Raw genomic sequence first — 19900 nt, 5'->3', positions numbered from 1 at the left:
TTCGCAGTTCTGGGTGAAGCTGGATTTCGGTCCCTGCCCGTGATGTTTGCCGGCCGATGGAAGTCACCGGTGCTGCCTGCTCGCTCTCACCGGGCTCTGCCCTGCTGCTCGGGGCGGAGGGGCTGTCGTGTCTGGAGGGCACCCAAAGGCTCGGGGCGGCTGCCCACAGGCCTCCCCGCTTTCACCGAGGAGAAACTGAGGCTCAGGGAGGCTGACTCACTCGCCCAAGGTCAGTGCGTCTCTTTCCCTTCGGTCTGTCCTGTGAGCTAAAGCCCCGTTTCTTTCCTGAAGGGGAAAAGTAAGGTGAGGCGAGTGAAGACCATCTATGACTGCCAGGCGGACAATGACGACGAGCTGACCTTCATGGAGGGCGAAGTGATCGTGGTCACGGGGGAGGAGGACCAGGAGTGGTGGGTATGTACCAGTCGTGAGGACAGGAGCGCCCCGGGGCCGGCCAGTCCCGCCTCATAACCAGCGGCCAGAGCTTTGAAACGGAGTCAGGAGAATTCACCTTTGCACATGCTTGAGCCTTATCGCACCACAACCTGTAAGCTCTGGACATTTTCTGGTTCTCCAGCCCAGCTCTGCTCAGGCCCTGCCGTTCACCACCTGCGTCCTCCTTCCCGAGTGCCATCCTTCCCCCCACCTGCAGTTCTCTTTCTGTCACGTGGGGCATGATCCCTGCCTCACGTGACTTTAGAAGATTAAATGAGAACATGTGAAACTCCCTTTACGTGAAAACCTGCTGCCCAGGTGTCAGGAAGGAAAGGCATCCCTGTCCTCCCTCTGTGGCCCTTGAAAAATGCCCCGGTTCTCGGTGGCTGCAGGGCTGGCTGACATGTCCACAGCTATCTAGGTTGCGGCCGGAGGGAGCCTCCAGTGGGCCCTGCCGGGCAGAGGTGCAGTGGGCAGAAGCCTCCTATGCTTTTCCTGGTCGATCGCTTCCCGACGCCAGCGTGGAAATTCTTCCTTGGCAGCCTGAGCCCCCAGTGCCCAGAGGGTCCCGGCTCTGCCCGCCAAGAGAGGGACGTGTGGTTCACAGCTGAGCCAGCAGAGCCTGCTGACGCCCAGGAGCGTGTGCACGTCCACACACGCGCACTTTTGGCTTCCCCTCCTTTGGGCCCAGACAGTGGCTTCAGATTCTTGGCCACAGCCGTGGAGATTTTGCCTGGACTGCAGCAGTGGTTCAGCCAGGGGCAGTTTTGCCCTCCAGGCACATGTGACAACATCTGGAAACATCTTGATTATCAGGACCTGGGCAGGGTGGGTGCTTCCTGCTTCTGGGGGGTAGGCGCCAAGGCTCCTGCTAGGCGTCCAGCAGTGTTTGGAACGGCTGCCACCCCAGAGAACCATCTGGCCCCGGTGTTGGGAGGACCGAGGTTGAGGACCCCTAGACTCTCTCCCTCTCTCTCTCTGACACGGGAGTCTGGCAGCTCAGCCTCTTGACAAGGAGACGGACCCCAAAGGCCAAGGTGACTTACCCTGAGGCTCTGGGTAAAGCTTGTCCTTTCAGTAAAGCCTCAGCTTCCTCCTCTGAAAAGTGGGGCATGGGTCTACGAACTCATGTACGCGGCACCACTTAAGACCCCGTGAGATGGGTCGGCCAGGCTTCACTCCACTCTCCAGAAGGGAAGCTGGTGGACGGGGGCCCGGGTGACCGCCCGAGGCCACAGTCCCGGTAAACGCAGGAAGCAGCCCTGGGCCGGCACGCAGCTCCTGCGCCAGCCACCCTCTGCGCAGCGGGTACTTCATGCAGGGAGCTGGGAGCGGGCCTGGATCTCGCTCCGGAATTGTCGTGTGAAGCCAGCGTGCGTGTCATTATTCTTTCTCCTCATTGGCTTCTCTTTAACGCAGTAAATGCTAGCGTAACTGAAGTTATTAGGAACTTCTGTCGGGTAACCGTAGCCTTTACAGGTTTAGGCAGCAGGTGACAAAACGGCCGTAAAGCCTGCCCTGGTCCATCTCAAACTTTCACACTGTCCTTCCCCCGCACGGCAGCCAGAAAGCAGGTTCTTGGTGCACGGAGGCCCTTCCGTATACATAACCGTTAGTGTAATCTCTCAACAAGCTGAGAAATAGGGGCTTTTTAGCCCCGCTTGGCGGACAGGAGGCTTAGCATGGTTTGCCTGAGGTCGCCCACAGCAGGAAAGGTGGCCTGACGGCCTGGTTGAGCGCGTTGTTGAAGCTGCAGCCTGGGCGAGACCGTAGCAGGTCGCCCCCCTCTCTGGGCTGCTGTCCCTTGGTGTATAAAGCGAGGGGTCACAGGACTGTACCTCCCGGGGCGCTGTCTGCGGGCGCAGTGGTCCGCGTGAACGTGGTCCTCCCCCGCGTGGGGCTTCCAAGTTGTGTCTCACCGTGGCCTGCGTCCCACCCGGGTCAGGGCCGACTCCGGGGGCTCTGACCCACCGGCCACCTCCAGCCTGACACCTCTCCTTTCTCCCTGCAGATCGGGCACATCGAAGGGCAGCCCGAGAGGAAGGGGGTCTTTCCGGTGTCCTTTGTCCACATCCTGTCTGACTAGCAAAAAGCAGAACCTTCAGACTGTCTGCACCTGTCATGCAAGACTGCTGCGTCCACGTGGCCCTGTGCTCACCGTGTATATAGCTGCTGTCACTGAGCGGGAGGCCCCCGGAGGGGCCGCCGCGGGAGGGGAACATAGCGTGTGTTGTAAATACCCTGTGGTCTCTGCCTTCGCCAGTATTAGGGTAGCCTTGGGACCCGGTGCGCCTTACTGGTTTGCCAAAGCCGTCCTTGACATCTAGCACTTACATCTCTCTCTATGCTGTTTTCCAAGCCAACAAACAAAAACAGGAATATAGGAACTGCTGGCTTTGCAAATAGAAGTGGTCTCCAGCAACCGTGGAAGGGCATAGAGTCGCCTCTCTGTTTCTGACAGTACAGTATTCACCATTGTGTTACTGAAAATGCACCGTTAGCAAAGAGGTGGGTTCTGTTTTCCAGGTGAAACTTTCGGCTCCATGACAGACCAGCCTGTAGTTATCTGTGTACACAGTTTACAGCTACACAAACCGACCTTGGTATTTATTACAGAAAAGTGCTCAGTTAAACGTTAAGTGTTATTCCTTCAGCAAAATATTCACTGACCCAAAACCTTGGGTGGCATTTTGCAGTGCCCAAAGCCTCGTGGAAGTTTAGACAAGTGGGTTTACACTGTCTTAAGAGGATGAGTACCCGCCCCTGAGATATTACCTCATTATGCAAAAATAACATATCCTCCATGACTATTTTCGCAGAAGTTTAAGACATCTGATGAAGTTCAACTTTCAGGAACCAAGGACTGCCAGAAAATATTAGCCTCTACATTATGCATGCATTTAGAAGCTTACCTGAAATCTGCCTTTTATAAAGGAATAGTGTGGATAAGTTGAACTGTACATTTTTTAAACTTGATTTTGCCATTAAAGGAGAAATTATAAGGTTGCAACAATATTTGCTTCCAGTCCGTCATTTGGCTTTTTCTCAAGAGTATGTGCACTTACATGCCACAGTATGAATTAGCATCCTTCAAATGTGCTAACGCCCCCAATGTGCCCATTTTAAAGTCTTTTCTGAGTTTTGTTCTTGATAAATTTAAACTTTCAAAAGATTATTCAAGAAGATGACGAATCCAAAAGTCAGTTCTGCACATCATTTATCCCCCCTGCAGAATCCAGGTGCTGAAACCGTCCTTCTCTGTTTCCATTTTCTTTACTAAGCCCCAGGCATAGATGAGTTTCCAATCTCCAGCTCTGTTCAATAGACACGTTACCTTCAAGTCAATTCATAACCAAGCTTTTGAACGCTGCTATGAATTGCACTGTGAAACACGCTCTTCCTGCCGGGAGTCTCTGCGCCTCGGTTTTCTTCTCCTCCTAGCTGTGTTTATCACACCATTGAGGATATCGTGAGTTTTTCAGTCTTTTACGTCAGTCTGAATTTTGGGAAAGGATACAGTCATTTCAGTGCACAGTCAGTCAGTGGGGCTGCTCTCTGACTCCGAGGCTCGTGTGTCGTTCTGGCGTTAAGTTTGCTTAAACTGCTGTGTTGGCAACAGCACAGAAAACTAATATTTTTAAGCAGATAATCTTGGCGATGAGTAAGAAATGTTCATTTCACAGAAGCACAACTCCCAACCAAACCCTTAGGGGAAGCCTTCTTTAATAGAGTCTAGAGTCAGTGCTCAGTGAATATTAACTTAGCTCTGCTTAAGTGATTACTATGAAAACTTTGAATAGCCACCTAATCAATAAACCTTGCATGACAAACCTGCAACATATCAGCTGCTACTGGAAATGTGATTGTAAGCATTTGCTCCCTCGGCGGCACGGCACACGTGAACGCCACACAGAACAAGAATCCGGGAGCCACAGCCGACGTGTTGGTGTTTGTGGCTGACGGTGTTTAAGCCACATGGGTGTCAGGCCGGGAAGTCACTGTCTGAAGTTATTTAGTGTCCCAGTTCATTCATTTATACTTCTTAAGTTGTATTGAAGCACCATTCATTTTTGTGGCCTACAGTATTTTCACCTGATCTCAAAATAAACTGGCTTTTTAAAAAAAACACAAAAGGTAGAGTCTAAAATTACATGGAGTCAGTGTCTATTTTTTTCCCCTTTTGGAGGGACTTTTACACAAATGCCTTTTTTTTTTTTTTAAACACTTAGGGTTTTGTTTTGTTTTTTTTCTTCTGTTTTGTTTTTGTTTTCCATCAGGAATTTGAGTTCTCTCTAACCCAGCTTACTGTGGAACATAGGAAAACTAGGTATAAGTACCTTTGGCGACCTTGGTTGAGTTTGAATCTGGTATTGTTCTTAAACTCAGTGAGCCGCTATCTGCAATTTTGTACATGATATAGAGTATTTTGAAGGTATGGAACCTATGGAAAAAATAGCTAATTAGTTCTTTCTCCCCACCCCAGAGGGGAAAGTTATGTTCTGCAAATAGTGTGTGTCTTATTTTACTGTTGAACAGCAATTGCTATTTATTTTTTTATTGCCTAGAACTTTCAACATGTTGTATAGGAATCCCATAGCGCCACGAGTTAAATTCCGAATCCCCATCTGGATGTTAACGCTCAAACATCAGTACGCTCGTCATTTCACATGTATTTAATGTGACAGTTTTCAAGTACTGTATGTGTTAATTTCTACTTTTTTTAATATTTAAAATTGCTTTTAAATAAACATATTCTCAGTTGATCCCAAACATCTGACATCAGGCCGTTTTGTGAGTTGTCCACTACTCTTCTGATTGGAGGAAATCAAAACTTCACTTGGCTGTGCTTTTGGGGGGGTGTAGGTAACACAAGTCATTCAACTTCTACATTAAAGCTCACTTTGGTTAAATAATGTGCTTCCCTCTCCTCGGCTTACCCGTGGACCTCAATGTTTTGGTTTTCCCTCCCCCACCCCCCGCCCCGCCCCGCCCCACCCCACCCAATTCCCACTCCCACCTCCAGGCACCCAGCCTGCAGTCATGAAGGTTACACGTTGATGCATTAAAAGCTCTTGGATGGTACCCAGCACAGACCAAGCGCTGTGCGTGCACTTCTGTCATGTTGCTGTCACCGCTGGTGCCACTGCACCGTGAGCAGACCCAGGTCCAGGCACCGGGCCAACGTTACCTCATCTCGCCCTCAGCAAGCCCTCCCGGCTTCACAGAGCTTGACAGGAGGCTCAGGAAGATCCATTACCGCGCAGCAGCCATGGGGGTCCGGGTGAGTAGTTCTGGCTCCAAGGCCATGCTCAGAATTTCCACCACGTGGGAGATGGTCTGCATCGTGAAATTCTAGCCAGAGAAGCGCAGCCGTGGAACGCTGACCGAGACCACGGCGCTGAAGATTCCCAAGTGTTGGTCTCAGCATTTCTTTTGTCTCCTTTCGTGAAAGTTGGTAGATCTTAACACCTCTTCGCCTGGGCAAGATAAACCCTACAGACCAGCCTGTGGGGAAAATGGGGTTCTGCACGGAAGCCGGTGACTTTCCGTCGGGATGTATCTGGGAGAGGTGACCATAATTACCTGGGTGTTTCAAGCCATAGTTACCTGGATGGCAGCCAGCTTTCCATCTAGTTACAGGATGCTTCAGTGGTTGCATTGGTTACGTATTGTTTTAAACCTGGAGCATCCTCTCTTGGAGGTCAACACACTGGCCCCCCATTGAAAGCTGCCCCTGCGGTATGCTGTGAGCCCCCTGTGGCCCGTCTCCCAGGAATGCTAGGAACAGGAGGGCACCCTGATCTCTCTCCCTAGGGTCCTTCAAGCCCTGGACGGTGGATGGGCCGCCGTTCCCTGTACGCGGAGTCGGTCCTCTAGGAGGCAGAAATCCTCCTTTGGCCCATCTTCAGACGAGGAGACGCACTCGTAGGGCTGAAGTGGCTTGCCCGAGGTCACAGCGAGTCATGGCAGCAGGTCGAGCCCAAGGCTTTGTGGCCTCGGCACCAGCCTCCCCGACCTCTCCCTCCCCAGCCCTGCTTTTTGCTCCTCTCCCCTGACCCTGTGCCCTCCGCCGTACTTTTTAAGTCTTCCTCCTCCCAGAATGTGGGTGTATGTGCGGCAGGGGTGGGGTGGGAGTGTTGATAATTATTGGGCAATTCAACCTACTCTACTTTGCCCCCCATGTGTTCTCATCCATCCCAAATGGACATCTTTCATTTCCCCGAATCTGCAGTATGTGGGTAATTTGAAGCCGGTGGGCTTCCTGGAGGAAGGGGGTCTGTGCCCATCCTGGGGGCCTGCACGACTGAGCAGGTGAAGGCAGGGAGCTTGGGCAAAGGCTGGTGGGACGGCGTGCGGCGTACCTGCAGCAGCCGCAGCAGGGACCAGTGGTGAAGGCGCAGGCAGGAACCCCGCCCCAGCATTCGTGCACCCCTTCTTCCCGGGGGGGCCCCTCCCGCAGGGTAACTGCTAACCTGCATCGCGGCCACAGCCCCGGGCCCAGTGCCTTATCAGCACGGCTGCGCTTCTCCCAGCCACACTGCAGCGGAACGGTTCTCTTAACCCCTTTTACAGTTTAGGAGACTGACGCTTAGGTGAAGATGTAACTTGCCAGAAGTCAAGTCGGTTGTGGAGGGCAGGAGCCGGACTTGAACCCAGAGGTCAGGGCCCGTGTAGCTCCCAGCCGTGACCTCATGTTGCCTCTGCTGCTGCTGACAGGGTCCGAGCCGGCCCAGTCCAGCCTTGCGGGGCAGGCCAGCCCCAGGGAAGAATCAACCCAGAAGTGCAACGAGGCTTGCGGTCCTGAGAAGTGCCCGCCTTCGCAGAGGGGGCCCCGGGTGAGTAGTTCTTGGACACATCTGCTCTGCAGAGGTCGGGCTGGCATCCGGTGTCCCGGTACGTGCAGCCTGTGACTGAGAAGAAAGCAGTGGTTGAGTGAGTGTGTCTCTCTGTCCGCACCGCAGCCCCGTGTGCAGGCATTGAAACGCTTAAGCTCCTGAAAACAGGAATTAGAGCTCAGATAAACACAGCTGTTTTGCAAAACTCTTAACCACACAGCAAACCCTGGTCAGAGGCTCAGAAGGCCAAAACGTTGACCTTCTTCAAAACCACCAGGGGAGAAGCCCTGTCTGGCTTCACACATCTTCGGACAGGATTTAAACTTTATAGGTCCAAGCAGATTTGAGGACAAGAGATGGCACTCTTGTCATCTGCAGGCTGGCCTGAGGTTCCAGCAGGCAGGGCCAGGTTTTGAGATTGGGGCCAGCGTCACCTGGGGTCCTCGCTGGGCCCTGAGCCTGGAGTCTCAGGAGGGGCCCAGGGATCTGTATTTAACCAGTATCCCCAGGTAGTCCCCATGTACCGCCAGCGGGCACGGGTCCCTCTCAGTCTCCCAACGAGAACTGGAAACCTCACCTTCCCCAGACACCGGTGAGAAATCACCCAGATCTCCTCCGTGTTTGACGTGCAGTTGGTGACCTCCAAGTATTCCTTGCTTGAGTGAGCACAGGAAACCTCCTGGCAAAATAAGTGAAAGGACGCCCGCTGTTGAAAATGGGGGTCATGTTCATGTTCGGTGGCGGGAACGTCCTCCCCAGCCAAGGGTCAGAGGGAGCCTCTGGTCCAGGTTTGCTCTGCCCACTGCATGTTGCTGACTCTCACCCAGTAAACAGGAGGCCTGACAATGGGCCTCTTTCTATGGCGCATTAAAGCTGCAGAACAAAGACGCACAAGAATACTGTTGTCTGGGTGCGCAAGCTTAGTTCCTGCTCAGCTGGAACCACTTAGAAAACCCAGACACCAGGACTCCCCTGGCCTGCTCCACCTCCGGAGAGCAGTCGACTGCGTCCCTAATCTGGGTCCCCTTTTACGGCTCTGCCACCGTAAGAAAGCCCTAGAGCTGATGGGCCGCGAGTGCACCCAGGCTGTCCTGCTTTCCCTTCCAGACCAGTGCCGGTGGCCGGGGTCCACTCTCCAGCCTAAAGCCGAAGCTGAGTCTGGTCTGTGCCCAAGTGAGGGGTGCGGGTGATGAGCAGCTCACACGACGAGGGGAAAGGAAGGGAGTCTGGGTAGGCAGAGGATAGGAGCAGAGTCAAAGTGACATCGGCTGAATGTCTACAACAGCTGGACATGTGCATATGCCCCGTGACCCAAGGCTCCCGGCTAGAAACTGTGCGTGTGCTGGGCAAAAAAACATGCTAGAGTGTCCATAGCAGGACTGTTGATAACAGTAAAACCTGTAAACGACCCAAATGTCCGTCCCAGTAGAATGGTTATATAAATAGGGGCATCTTCACACAATGTGTACAGCAATGAGAATGAACCAACCACACACAATAGTGGTGAATGTCACAAATGATGTTGATTGAGGCAAGAAGCCACACTCAGGAGAATTCACCTTTGATTCTACATAATGTACAAAAATAGGTCATATATGTGGTTACAAGTCACAATCACGGCTACCCGAAGGGGAACTTGGAAGGGAGGCTGGGGGGGGACTTTGGGGTACAGATGCTATTCTTTCTTCTTCTGGGTGCTGGTTACACAGGTTTGGTTCAGTGTGCGAAAATTCCCTGAGCTGTTTGCTTCTGATATGTGCACTTTTCTGTGTGTGTGTTATCCTCAGTGCAATGCTGATAAATGTGTAACCAGCTCTCAAAAAATATATATTTTTAAGGCCCTTATTTGTAGCATTTGCCAATTCCCATGGTGTAAATATTTCTACCATGGCCGATTCCAAGCTACCAATATGAGGTCGCTGAATGCCAAGTTGGGAAAAGAGGTATACGATCCGTTACAATCCGTTCTTCCAAGCGGGACTGAGCCAGCTCCAGCAGACCACTGGTTATATTTTAACAAAAGTGTTTTAAAAAGTGAAGTCTGCTAAAACGCAGAGGTGTAATGAGGATAAGCCCCTCTGACCTAGCTACGTGCTTGGCCCCCTGTGAGCAACACCCGTCACCTACCCCCCCACCTCCCTATACTCTTTTTAAAAAAATGTTGTAACAGCCTTATTGCAATAGAATCCATATACCATAGAATTCATTCATCAAGTATACATTTAAGTGGTTTGTTCGTAGAATTGTACAACCATCATCACAATCAATTTTAGAACATTTTCCTCACCCCCGAATGAAACCTTATACCCGTTAGCAATCACTCCCATTTTCCTCCAACCCCTGACAACCACTAATTTACTTCATGTCTCTACAGAGATTTGTCTCTTTTGGAAATTTCATATAACTGGAATCCTAGATGGTCCTCTGTGACTGGCTTCTTCTGCTCAGCATAACGTTTTCAAGGTTTAGCCATGTTGCAGCGTGTATCAGTATTTCTTTTCTTTGCCAAGCGATGTTCCACTGTACGGACATCCTTCATTTCGTTTATGCACTGCTGACCAGTTGGGTCCTTCCCACTATTTTGACTATTATGAATAATGCTGCTATGAACGTTCGTGTGTAAGTTTTTGCAGGGACGGATGTTTTCGTTCCTCTTGTACGTTTAGCTAGAAGTTGAATTGCTGGGTCAGAGGGTAACTCTGTGTAACCGCCTGAGGAACTGCCAGACTATTTTCCAAAGTAGCTGCACCATTTTGCATTCCCACCAGCAGTGTATGAGGGCTCCAATTTCTCCACGTCCTTGACAACACTTGTTATGATCTGTCTTTTTTATTACGGCCAGCCAAGTGGGTGTGGAGTGGTATCTCATTGTGGTTTTGATTTGCGTTTCCTTGATGACATGAAGTTGAGCATATTTTCATGTGCTGACTGGCCATGTGTACATCTTCTTTGAGGAAATGGCTGTTTAGAACCTTTGCCTATTTTAAGATTGGATCACCTGTCTTTTCGTTATTGAGTTGTAGGAATTTTGTAGGAATTCTTTTTTTTTTTTTTTTTTTCCGTACGCGGGCCTCTCGCTGTTGTGGTCTCTCCCGCTGCGGAGCACAGGCTCCGGACGCGCAGGCTCAGCGGCCATGGCTCACGGGCCCAGCCGCTCCACGGTACGTGGGATCTTCCCGGACCGGGGCACGAACCCGTGTCCCCTGCATCGGCAGGCGGACTCTCAACCACTGCGCCACGAGGGAAGCCCCTGTAGGAATTCTTGATATATTCTAGATAAAGTCTCTTATCAGATGTGAGATTTGCAAAAATTTTCTCTCATTCTGTGTGTTATCTTTCCCTTCTACTCTTTTGAACCTCGATATTGTCCTCAAGAAGATGGAACGTTCAGGAATCACAAACTCCAAAGCCTTCAAAAGCCAGACAAATCACCTAAATACGTGAGATGGCCTTGGGTTTTTCTCCAGTAATACCAATGTTCAGGCTAGACTAAGCGTCTCTGGGGCCTCTGGAAGCACAGATGTGGGCAGTGGGTTCTCTGGCCCTGGGCTGGATGCTGCATGCCCCCCGCCCCATAGCTGAGAGAATGTGGGCAAGTTAGCTGGCCCCTCTGAACCCTAAATTTTCTTTTTTAAAAAATAAATTTAGGGGGCTTCCCTGGTGGCGCAGTGGTTGAGAGTCCGCCTGCCGATGCAGGGGACATAGGTTCGTGCCCCGGTCTGGGAAGATCCCACATGCTGCGGAGTGGCTGGGCCCGTGCCATGGCCGCTGAGCCTGTGTGTCCGGAACCGGTGCTCCACCACAGTGAGAGGCCCACGTACCACCAAAAAAATAAATAAATAAATAAATAAATAAATAAATTTAGGGCTTCCCTGGTGGCGCAGTGGTTGAGAGTCCGCCTGCCGGTGCAGGGGACGCGGGCTCGTGCCGCGGAGCGGTTGGGCCGTGAGCCATGGCCACTGCGCCTGCGCGTCTGGAGCCGGTGCTCCGCAATGGGAGAGGCCACGACAGAGAGAGGCCCGCGCACCGCAAAAAAAAAAAAAAAAAAAAATTATTTTTGGCTGTTCTGGGTGTTCGTTGCTGTGCACGGGCTTTCTTCAGTTGCGGCGAGCGGGGGCTACTCTTCCTTGTGGTGTGCAGGCTTCTCATTGCGGTGGCTTCTCTTGTTGCAGAGCACGGGCTCCAGGCGCGCGGGCCTCAGTAGTTGTAGCACGTGGGCTCAGTAGTTGTGGCTCGCAGGCTCAGTAGTTGTGGCGCACGGGGCTAGTTGCTCTGCGGCATGTGGGATCTTCCCGGACCAGGGCTCGAGCCCGTGTCCCCTGCATTGGCAGGCAGATTCTTAACCATTGTGCCACCAGGGAAGTCCCCTAAATTTTCTTGTCTATGAAATGTGGGTACTACCGCTGCCCTCACAAATGGAGATGGACAGAGAACAACTTGGAACATTTTGGAGTAAGCCCTCCTGTATAATGGTTAACTCTGTGCACATTTTACTTTGATAAATTTTTTTACTATAATGTAAGACCTACATCTGGTCTGGCGTCTGTTAGGGCTCTGTCGGGGGTAATCCCCTCCCCCACCCTGCTGTTTATGCCAAAGAGCCCCTCCGGGCTGCCTCCACCCTGCATGCCCTGAGCCTTCCTGATTGCTCAAAGCTGCCTTTAGATGCCTGAACCTGCTACCTCTTAGTGCAGTGGGGAGGGGGAAAGGGCTAAAGATCACTACTTTTGTTTTTATTATTATTAAATCGGAGACCAGCAAATGTTTTTCAGCTTCTGGGGCCAGTAAGAACTTTACCAATAATTGAAACCAAAAGAAAGTGGTTTTGCTCTCCTTTCGTGAGGAAGTAGCCTTTTGACCCCATCAGGGGTTTCTCAGTCTCCCCGGCGGTAGCCACCACCCCAGCCCCTGCAGCGGAGCCCCGCTGGGCATTTGTGCCCCTGGAGCCCGGGGCCTGGCTGCTCTGACGAAGCCCGCAGCCCGCGAGGTCGGCCTGCAGAGGGGCTGAGGGCAAGGGGCAGGGTCTCAGATCCCTGGGGGAGCAGATCTGGTGGTTCCGAAGCCAGACTTCCTTTAACAGACAGGTGTACTCAGGGGTCACGGACACACCACCCAAGGTAGAGCTGTGAGTTTCAAAACAGAAATGAAACTCTAGAAGTGCCTCCTCTCTGCCCCTCTGGCTCTTAACGGTAAAGTCACTCCCTTCCATGAGTCAGGCTGGGAAGTGCTGATTTCACAGCAACGCATCACCTCTGCTTAGAGAACCCTCCCTGCCAGGCAGGATTCTTGCAGCCCCGACACACCCAGCGCCCTGCGCCCAGCGCCCGGGGTGCCCGTGGGGTCAGGAGGTCCTCGGGGAGCCAAGCCCAGAGCAGGAAGCCCCTGCTCCCCTTCCTGCTGCCAACCCACATCTGATCTCTGCCTCTGTCTGTCTGTCCCTCTACTTAAGCTATGGGTCTCAGACTTGAGTGTTAAAAACGCAGACCCCACACCCTAACCTCCCTGATTCTGAGTCAGCGGGTCAGGCGGAATAGGTGGGACCCAGTGTTTTGTACGCGTAGCAGATACGCCTGGGCACTCTGATGTGGGTGGTCACGGACTGTCCTTTGAAACATAACATTCATATGGTTCAACATTTTTTTTTTTTTGTAAACCAAAGCAACGTGTGGATCTTAAAGCCAAAAGAAGCACTTCGTTGGGTGCTGGCCTGGCCCCTCCAGCTTCATCCTGTCTCACCGTCCTCAGCCCCTTCCAGCCCTGGCCAGGGCCCTGCTCCGTCACAAGCACCCGTGGTCTCCTCCAGCCTATTCTAGGGCTCAGGCCACTGACCAGACATAAAGCTCCTAATAGGTACCGTCTCTGCCTGCCTTTCACGCTCCCTGCAGCCAAGAGCCCAGAGAGGGTCCTCAAACAACAGCTTTAAGTAAGGGGGCCACTAAAACCCCGACCCCAATCCACCAAAGTTATCCTGAGAGAAGGAAGATGTCAGAATTACAGGAAGTGGTGTCTTTCCTCTGGCCTGGTAGAGGGTATTCAAACACAGCCGGTCTCTCTGCTCTCGAAATGGAGTCCAGTTGGACTATCACAAATAAAACCCTGCTTGTGGGGCTTCCCTGGTGGCGCAGTGGTTAAGAATCCGCCTGCCAATGCAGGGGACTCGGGTTCGAGCCCTGATCCGGGAGGATCCCACATGCCACGGCGCAACTAAGCCCGTGCGCCACAACTACTGAGCCTGCTCTCTAGAGCCCATGAGCCACAGCTACTGAAGCCCACACACCTAGAGCCCGTGCTCCGCAACAAAAGAAGCCACCGCAATGAGAAGCCCGTGCACTGCAACGAAGAGTAGCCCCTGCTCACCGCAGCTAGAGGAAGCCCGCACGCAGCAACGGAGACCCAACGCAGCCAAAGAAAAACACCCTGCTTGTGCCTGCATCCAATTAGGAGGGGAGAAGGAGTGCAGAGGGGCAGCTCTGCAGGGCGCAGGGCCAGGAGAAGACCTGGAACCTGCCCATTGGGGTCACCACCCCCAGGGCTGCTGAATTGAGGAGGGGGAGCCTGGGTTCTGTCCTTGCCTGGCGCCAGCCAACAGGAAAAGCTCAGGCAAGCCTTTTCCCCTCTACGCTTTAGTTTCATCAACCGGAAGATAGGGATTGCATAGGTTGACCTATGGTTATGCCATCACATCTCCTTTTTCTGATTTTGACCCTCTCATCATGCTTTAGAATGAATTGTGATATCGGACCAACTCAGACAATCCAGGAGAGTCTCCCCATCTCAAAATCCTTCACTTAATCACACCCGCAAAGTCCCTTTTGCCACGGAAGGTAATATATTCACAAGTCCCAGGGGTAAGGCCATGGACAGGGCAGTGGCGGCGGGCTGCTTTATTCTATCTATCACAAAGAGCTCAAACAAGTCTCCCAAAGTCACAGAGCTGGAGAGTAGAGAGTCTGGGTTAGGTGACACCCAGGTGGCTTTTGCTTCCTCAAACCTCTGTGACTCCGTGCTGATGATCCGTGAGTTGCACCCTGTTCTCAACAGAGCAGCAGATGCAGCAGCAGCGCCCACCTTCCTAGACTCACACTCCGTCCTCCTCCGAGAGCCCTTGTCTTTCAGCAAGCGTCTCCCGTGCACCTACTGTGTGCCAGACCCCAGGGACCCACGATAATCAACACCGAATACGCCTGTGTGGACACGCAGAGTCAAGTCAGCAAAACATATGTCCTCGGGACTTCAATAAAGCAGCTTCCAAGATGGGGGCAGTCTAAATTATAACAATCCTTTTGGCGATACATGAGAGGCCCCCCAAAATATTAATACACTGGCCAAAATTCCAACTCTGGAGAATTTTTCCTCAGAAAAATAAAAAACGTATACTATGCTGTTATTTTAAAAATTCACATGGCTGGTTAATTGTGGTACATCCACCCAGTAAAATGATACGTAGCCACAAAAACCATGCAAACATACTTAACATATGGTGTTTCAGGGTACAATCTAACAACCACCAACAGGGGACTGATTTACAAAGATAGAGTGCTTCCTGACGATGGAATGCTAACGGCTGTCAAAAAGAAGAAATTGGAAATTCTCCACATGTCAAAAGAGAAAGATCTGCATTACATGCACGGTTTATACGTGGAAAAGTTCTGGAAGGATTTGAGTACCATAGTTCTGAGGTCAGAACTATACTTGGCACTTTCTTATATTGTGATATATATATATATTTTTATATCTATTATTATATATCGTAAGCTGGGGGTGACAAATCGTAGCATAACCTCTTTGGAAAGTGGGTCGTAGTATTTAATAAATTCGAAGTTAGACGTATCTGCCTACTACTCATCTACCCCACCCCAGGTACAAAGAGATTCTTTCCTACATGTGCACAAGGGGACATGGAAAACAAGATCTGTGCAAAAGCACTGTTTAAAAGAGCAAAATATTGGAATAATGCAGATGTCATCCCCAGAAAGATGAGCAAAGCAACTGTGTGAAGTTTATCCAGCGGAATACTACCTGATGTTGATTAATTCTTGGAATGAATTAGCCAGATTGCTCAGGTATGTGCTAGGTACAGTTCTTATCCCTAAAAAATGATCCCGGCTCTCGTGGGGCTCCCACTCAACTGCGGAAAGGTAGGGAAGAGAAAGTGGGAGGGACACAAAGACTTCTCACGTGGTAGTAACGGGTGCTGTGAATCACGGAATGAGTAGACATGGGCTACATGTAGCAACATGAATAAACAGTGTGGAGTAGAAAAGAAAGTTGCCGGAAGTGTTCGTACGAAGTGAAACCATTTATATGAAGCTGAAAAGAAATCTGCAAAATTCTACGTGTTGCTTATGGATCTATGCGGATGATGAACCCCCCATTCCGGGTAGTGGTTGTCTAGGGAGGGGCCAGCGGGGGGGCCACAGGCATGGAGGCTGGCATAGGGCTTCCACCCCCCCACCGCCCCCTCCCGAAGAACAGGAAAGAAGCGAAGGAGGAAGGGTAAGATCTGATGCAAACGTGGCAAAATGCCAAGACACGACAGAGTACGCAGAGCAGGTGGACCTGGAAGGAAGGTGGTGACGTTCAGGGTTGTGGAGCTGGGGGCGAGGAGAGGCCTTTCCCGGAGAGAAGAGCCTTGGGAACAGACAGGTGCTCTCTCGATCATGGAGCTGGAACTCTTTCATAACTTTAAAGAAATGAAAAACCAAGTTGCTTTTCTCTCCTGGGCCTGAGCTGTAGTCAGGATGGCATCCTCCCTGCCCTGTCCACACCACGCTCCACCTCATCTTGGGTCTGTTTATTCATTTTTGCCTCCTATGGTCCCTCCCGCTCTGGCCTTTTCAGCCAGCAGTTGGGGAGAAAGTACACAGGATTCTCCCCTAAAGCACAGCTGTCCAACCTCGCATGCAAACGCCAGCAGCCCTGGGGCTGGGGGACGTCTTCTGTGTTCTGAGTTCTTCCAGGAAATACTTACAGGGCGCCTGCTGGGTGCTAGGCCCTGCTCTGTGCTCGGGATACCACAGGGAAAAGGACAGACAAGATCCCCATTTTCCTGAAGCTTCCGTTCAGTGGGAGGAAACAGAAAATAAATAAGTGGAATAAATAATACCTGATAATAAGTGTCCTGGAGAATATGAAACAAGATAATCTGGTAGTGACGAGTGTCGCTTGGTAACCCCAGGGTAATTTAGAACCTTCTCTTTTTCCCACAACAAGGTTTAAGGTGAACTTTTGTCAATCCCCCCAAAAAAGATTTTAGGTGTACAATTCTCTTTCACTGAAAGAAGAGGGAATTTGGGTTAAAACAGTGTCATTTTCCCAACTGTTAATTTTGGAAAGAATCATTTTACTCTTTCTTGTCCTTCTGAAATATCTTCAGTGTGCCAAGAATGTGACTTTTAGGGGCTGTATTTCTCTCATGATAATATCTGTTCTTTCCCTGTTCTTTCCACAAACAGCAACAACCATTGCAGGAAAAAAACAAAACAAAACAGTTCTTCCTGGTACCAATCAGGTGACGTATCCAAAGATTCACTTGTTTAAACTGTAAAACAAAAATATCAAGGGAGACTATGGTGATTATATCTGTACTCTTTTATTTTTTAATTAATTTTTTAAATTGACATATAGTTGATTTACAATGTTGTGCTAGTTTCAGGTGTGCAGCAAAGTGATTCAGTCAGTTATACACACACACACACACACACACACACACACACACACATGTTCTTTTTCAGGTTCTTTTCCATTATAGGTTATTACAAGATATTGAATATAATTCCCTGTGCTATATAGGAGGACCTTGTTGTTTATCTGTTTTATATATATTAGTGTGTATCTGTTCATCTCAAACTCCTAATTTATCCCTCTCCCCCTTTTCCCCTTCGGTAGCCATAAGTTTGTTTTCTAAGTCTGTGAGACTCTTTCTGTTTTGTAAATAAGTTCATTTGTACCATGTTTTAGATTCCACATATGTGATATCATATGGTATTTGTCTTTCTCTGTATGACTTCACTTAGTATGATAATCTCTAGATCCACCCATGTTGCTGCAAATGGCATTACTTCATTCTTTTTTATGGCTGAGTAATATTCCATTGTATATACGTACCACATCTTCTTTATCCATTCATCCGTTGATGGACATTTAGGTTGTTTCCATGTCTTGGCTATTATAAATTCACTCTTTTAAAGGCTTTTTTTTTTTCCTTTTAAGGATACATGGCACAGGAAAAATCATTTGTTCTTCTTTCCAGAAAAGTTTCATGAACTCCATCCTGTGAAGACCATTGTGTCTGGAGTTGGGGTGCAGCTGATGGAAGGTCGGAGTCTCCTGACTATCAGGTCCTTAGGCAGCCCTAGCACGAGGCAGAAACACATCGCCGTCGGATTTCCGGGCAGAACGGAGTATACTCCCAGCAGGGACAATCAGGGCACACTCAGTGGAGCTGGTGACAGCGGGGCTGGGCTTTGAAGGATAAAAAGGGTTTGAGGCGCAGAGGTGGGAGGCACAGCCCTCTTATCTTTGCTCAGGAATCACTGTCCTTACTGCCTATTGCCCTGTGTCTGAAACGGTATTTTTTTCCTTTTTTTTTTTTTTCAGTTAAGGATGGAGAATAATTCCAGTCCTTGTTACCCGACCTCAGCTAGAAGTCCTCCCAACCTGTTTTTATGGGTAAAACCTCTTCCCATGGGTGATCCCTACGATCCATATGAACGGGGTTACCCAGTGACTCGGTCCCTAGCTATCCAAGGGTTCACTGGAATTCTAGAGTGGGTTTTTGTAATGGAGCTGAGCACGGCCATGGGGGCCGGAGACCAGGTTCAAGTCCAGCTTCTGGTCTAAATAGCAGGCACTGGGCACATCACTTTGACTCTCAGCCTCTGCCGTTTCCTTTTCGTCAGAGGACAGTAGCAGTACCCGCTCACCTTGAGGGACAGGATTTGAGGGTTAAGAAAGTGGGTGTAAAATCCCTCTGTAAACTCAAAAGCCCCATGTATTGCAAGGTCTGTTTATGAGCCAATTTTACAGACACCCTTCTATCATCCAACAAAGCCGGTGCTCAAGGAACCATTTGATGGTGGCTTAATCAACTTATAAACGGGCACGAAAAGCAATGACAATATATTGAAAAAATGTGTGTCAAAGACAAATGTAAATAGAACGAATGCATGTGACATTCACCTTTCGAGGATTATCTGTGCCATTTGCCACCTCCCCGTCTTCATTTGTATACGTAACCACAACTGTTGCTACAGATCATCTTTCTTAGAACGCTTCAGGGGCTTTTCCTTTTCATGAATGTGATTCTTACCAGCGCTCTTCTCCCTCCAGATAGCGATAATGAACAAGCAGCAACCACTACTAACATCCTCGGTCAGCTCCTCGTGGGCCCCGGGCAGCACTGAGCTCCCGAGCTGCGTTAGTCTCGTTGAACCCTCGCCGTGGCCCTGTGGGCTGGGCTGTGACATCCCCATTTTCCTGATGAGTAACCTGAGGCTTAGAGAATTTCAGGAGTGCGTGCCAGACCCTGTCTCTAAAACCTTTCGCTGTTCAAGCAAATCAAGTCAGATTCTCAATAGCCAGAAAGCAGCCAACTAGAACCCTCAATGAACTGTGTGCGTGTGCACACGCGTGCATTCTTTCCAGCCCAGTCAACGTCAAGAAGAAAGAGAGAAATGACTATATAAGCTTATTTTGAGAATTCCTGCCTTTTTCTTTAAGTACAGCTTGAGGGGTTATGCCAGAGTCAGTTGACACCAGGGGGCTGTAACATTCATTTCATTCATTCATTCATTCATTTTCATTCATTCATTTTTCATATTCGTTCATTCAGCTCACTTATTTAGCCCTGACAGTTCCAGGCACTCTGCCACGTACACAGAAACATAAAAAATAACGACTTGAAGGCGTATTGAATTGTGGTTAAGAGAATGGATGCAGGCATCCGTTTGCTTACTGTGTGGCCTTGGGCGAGTCACTTAGATTCCTGGGCCTCATTCTTCATCTGAAAAATGGAGATGACAATTGTGCCCACCGCTAAGTGAGATCACGTGTCGGGCACTTAGTTGGGTGCGTGGCATGTAGTAAACACTCCGTATTGCCTATGGACAACCGGCCGAGGCACAGCCAGTGCACTGGAGCCACTGGGCTCCCAGCAGCACACGGCTAGCGATGGAGATGGGGGTTTCTGCCTGGAGCAGCTCCAGGACCCCGGCTCTCCTGCCGCCAGGCCCTGTCTTTGTGGCCGGCTCCAGGCTGGGTGTCCGCGTGGGTCGGCGTGTTGCACGCGCCCCCTCTGCCCCCATGCCGGGTCTGGGCATCTTGCTCAGCCTCACCAGCCTTTGGCCTCCACTACTCTGGCCTTCACAGCTGATGTGCCCGCTTCAGGTCTGGCAGCTGCCGGTGACCCTGCCCAGGTCCTCGGAAGCTGCCCGCCACAGTGAGCGTTGGGTGAAAGAAAGGGCAAGGCTTATTCTAGACCCCTGTGTTCCTCAAACTCGAGTGTGCCTGAGAACCATTTGTCAACGGCCATGAAAATGCAGGTTCCTGGGCCCACCCAGACCTACTGAGCAAGACTATGTGGGAGGGGGCAAAGCCTGGGAATCTGTATTTTTAACAAGTACCCCAAG

At 50.4% G+C, this 19900-nt stretch overlaps 1 protein-coding gene across 3 annotated transcripts in view; it reads left to right on the top strand.

The window, feature by feature from the left end:
* The window catches only part of ASAP1 (ArfGAP with SH3 domain, ankyrin repeat and PH domain 1), a 352190-nt gene extending 346985 nt beyond the window's left edge, over positions 1-5205 (top strand). For all 3 annotated transcript variants that reach the window (XM_059043152.2, XM_067017038.1, XM_059043147.2), the window contains 2 exons: positions 292-414; positions 2447-5205. In XM_059043152.2, the coding sequence (XP_058899135.1) occupies positions 292-414; positions 2447-2521 (198 nt within the window). In that variant the 3' untranslated portion in view covers positions 2522-5205. The remainder of the gene's footprint in view (positions 1-291; positions 415-2446) is intronic.
* Positions 5206-19900: the final 14695 nt, after the last annotated feature.

Source organism: Kogia breviceps, chromosome 17, assembly GCF_026419965.1.
Source record: "Kogia breviceps isolate mKogBre1 chromosome 17, mKogBre1 haplotype 1, whole genome shotgun sequence".
Classification (NCBI taxonomy): domain Eukaryota; kingdom Metazoa; phylum Chordata; class Mammalia; order Artiodactyla; family Physeteridae; genus Kogia; species Kogia breviceps.
This window is presented reverse-complemented; position numbering and strand designations above follow the sequence as displayed.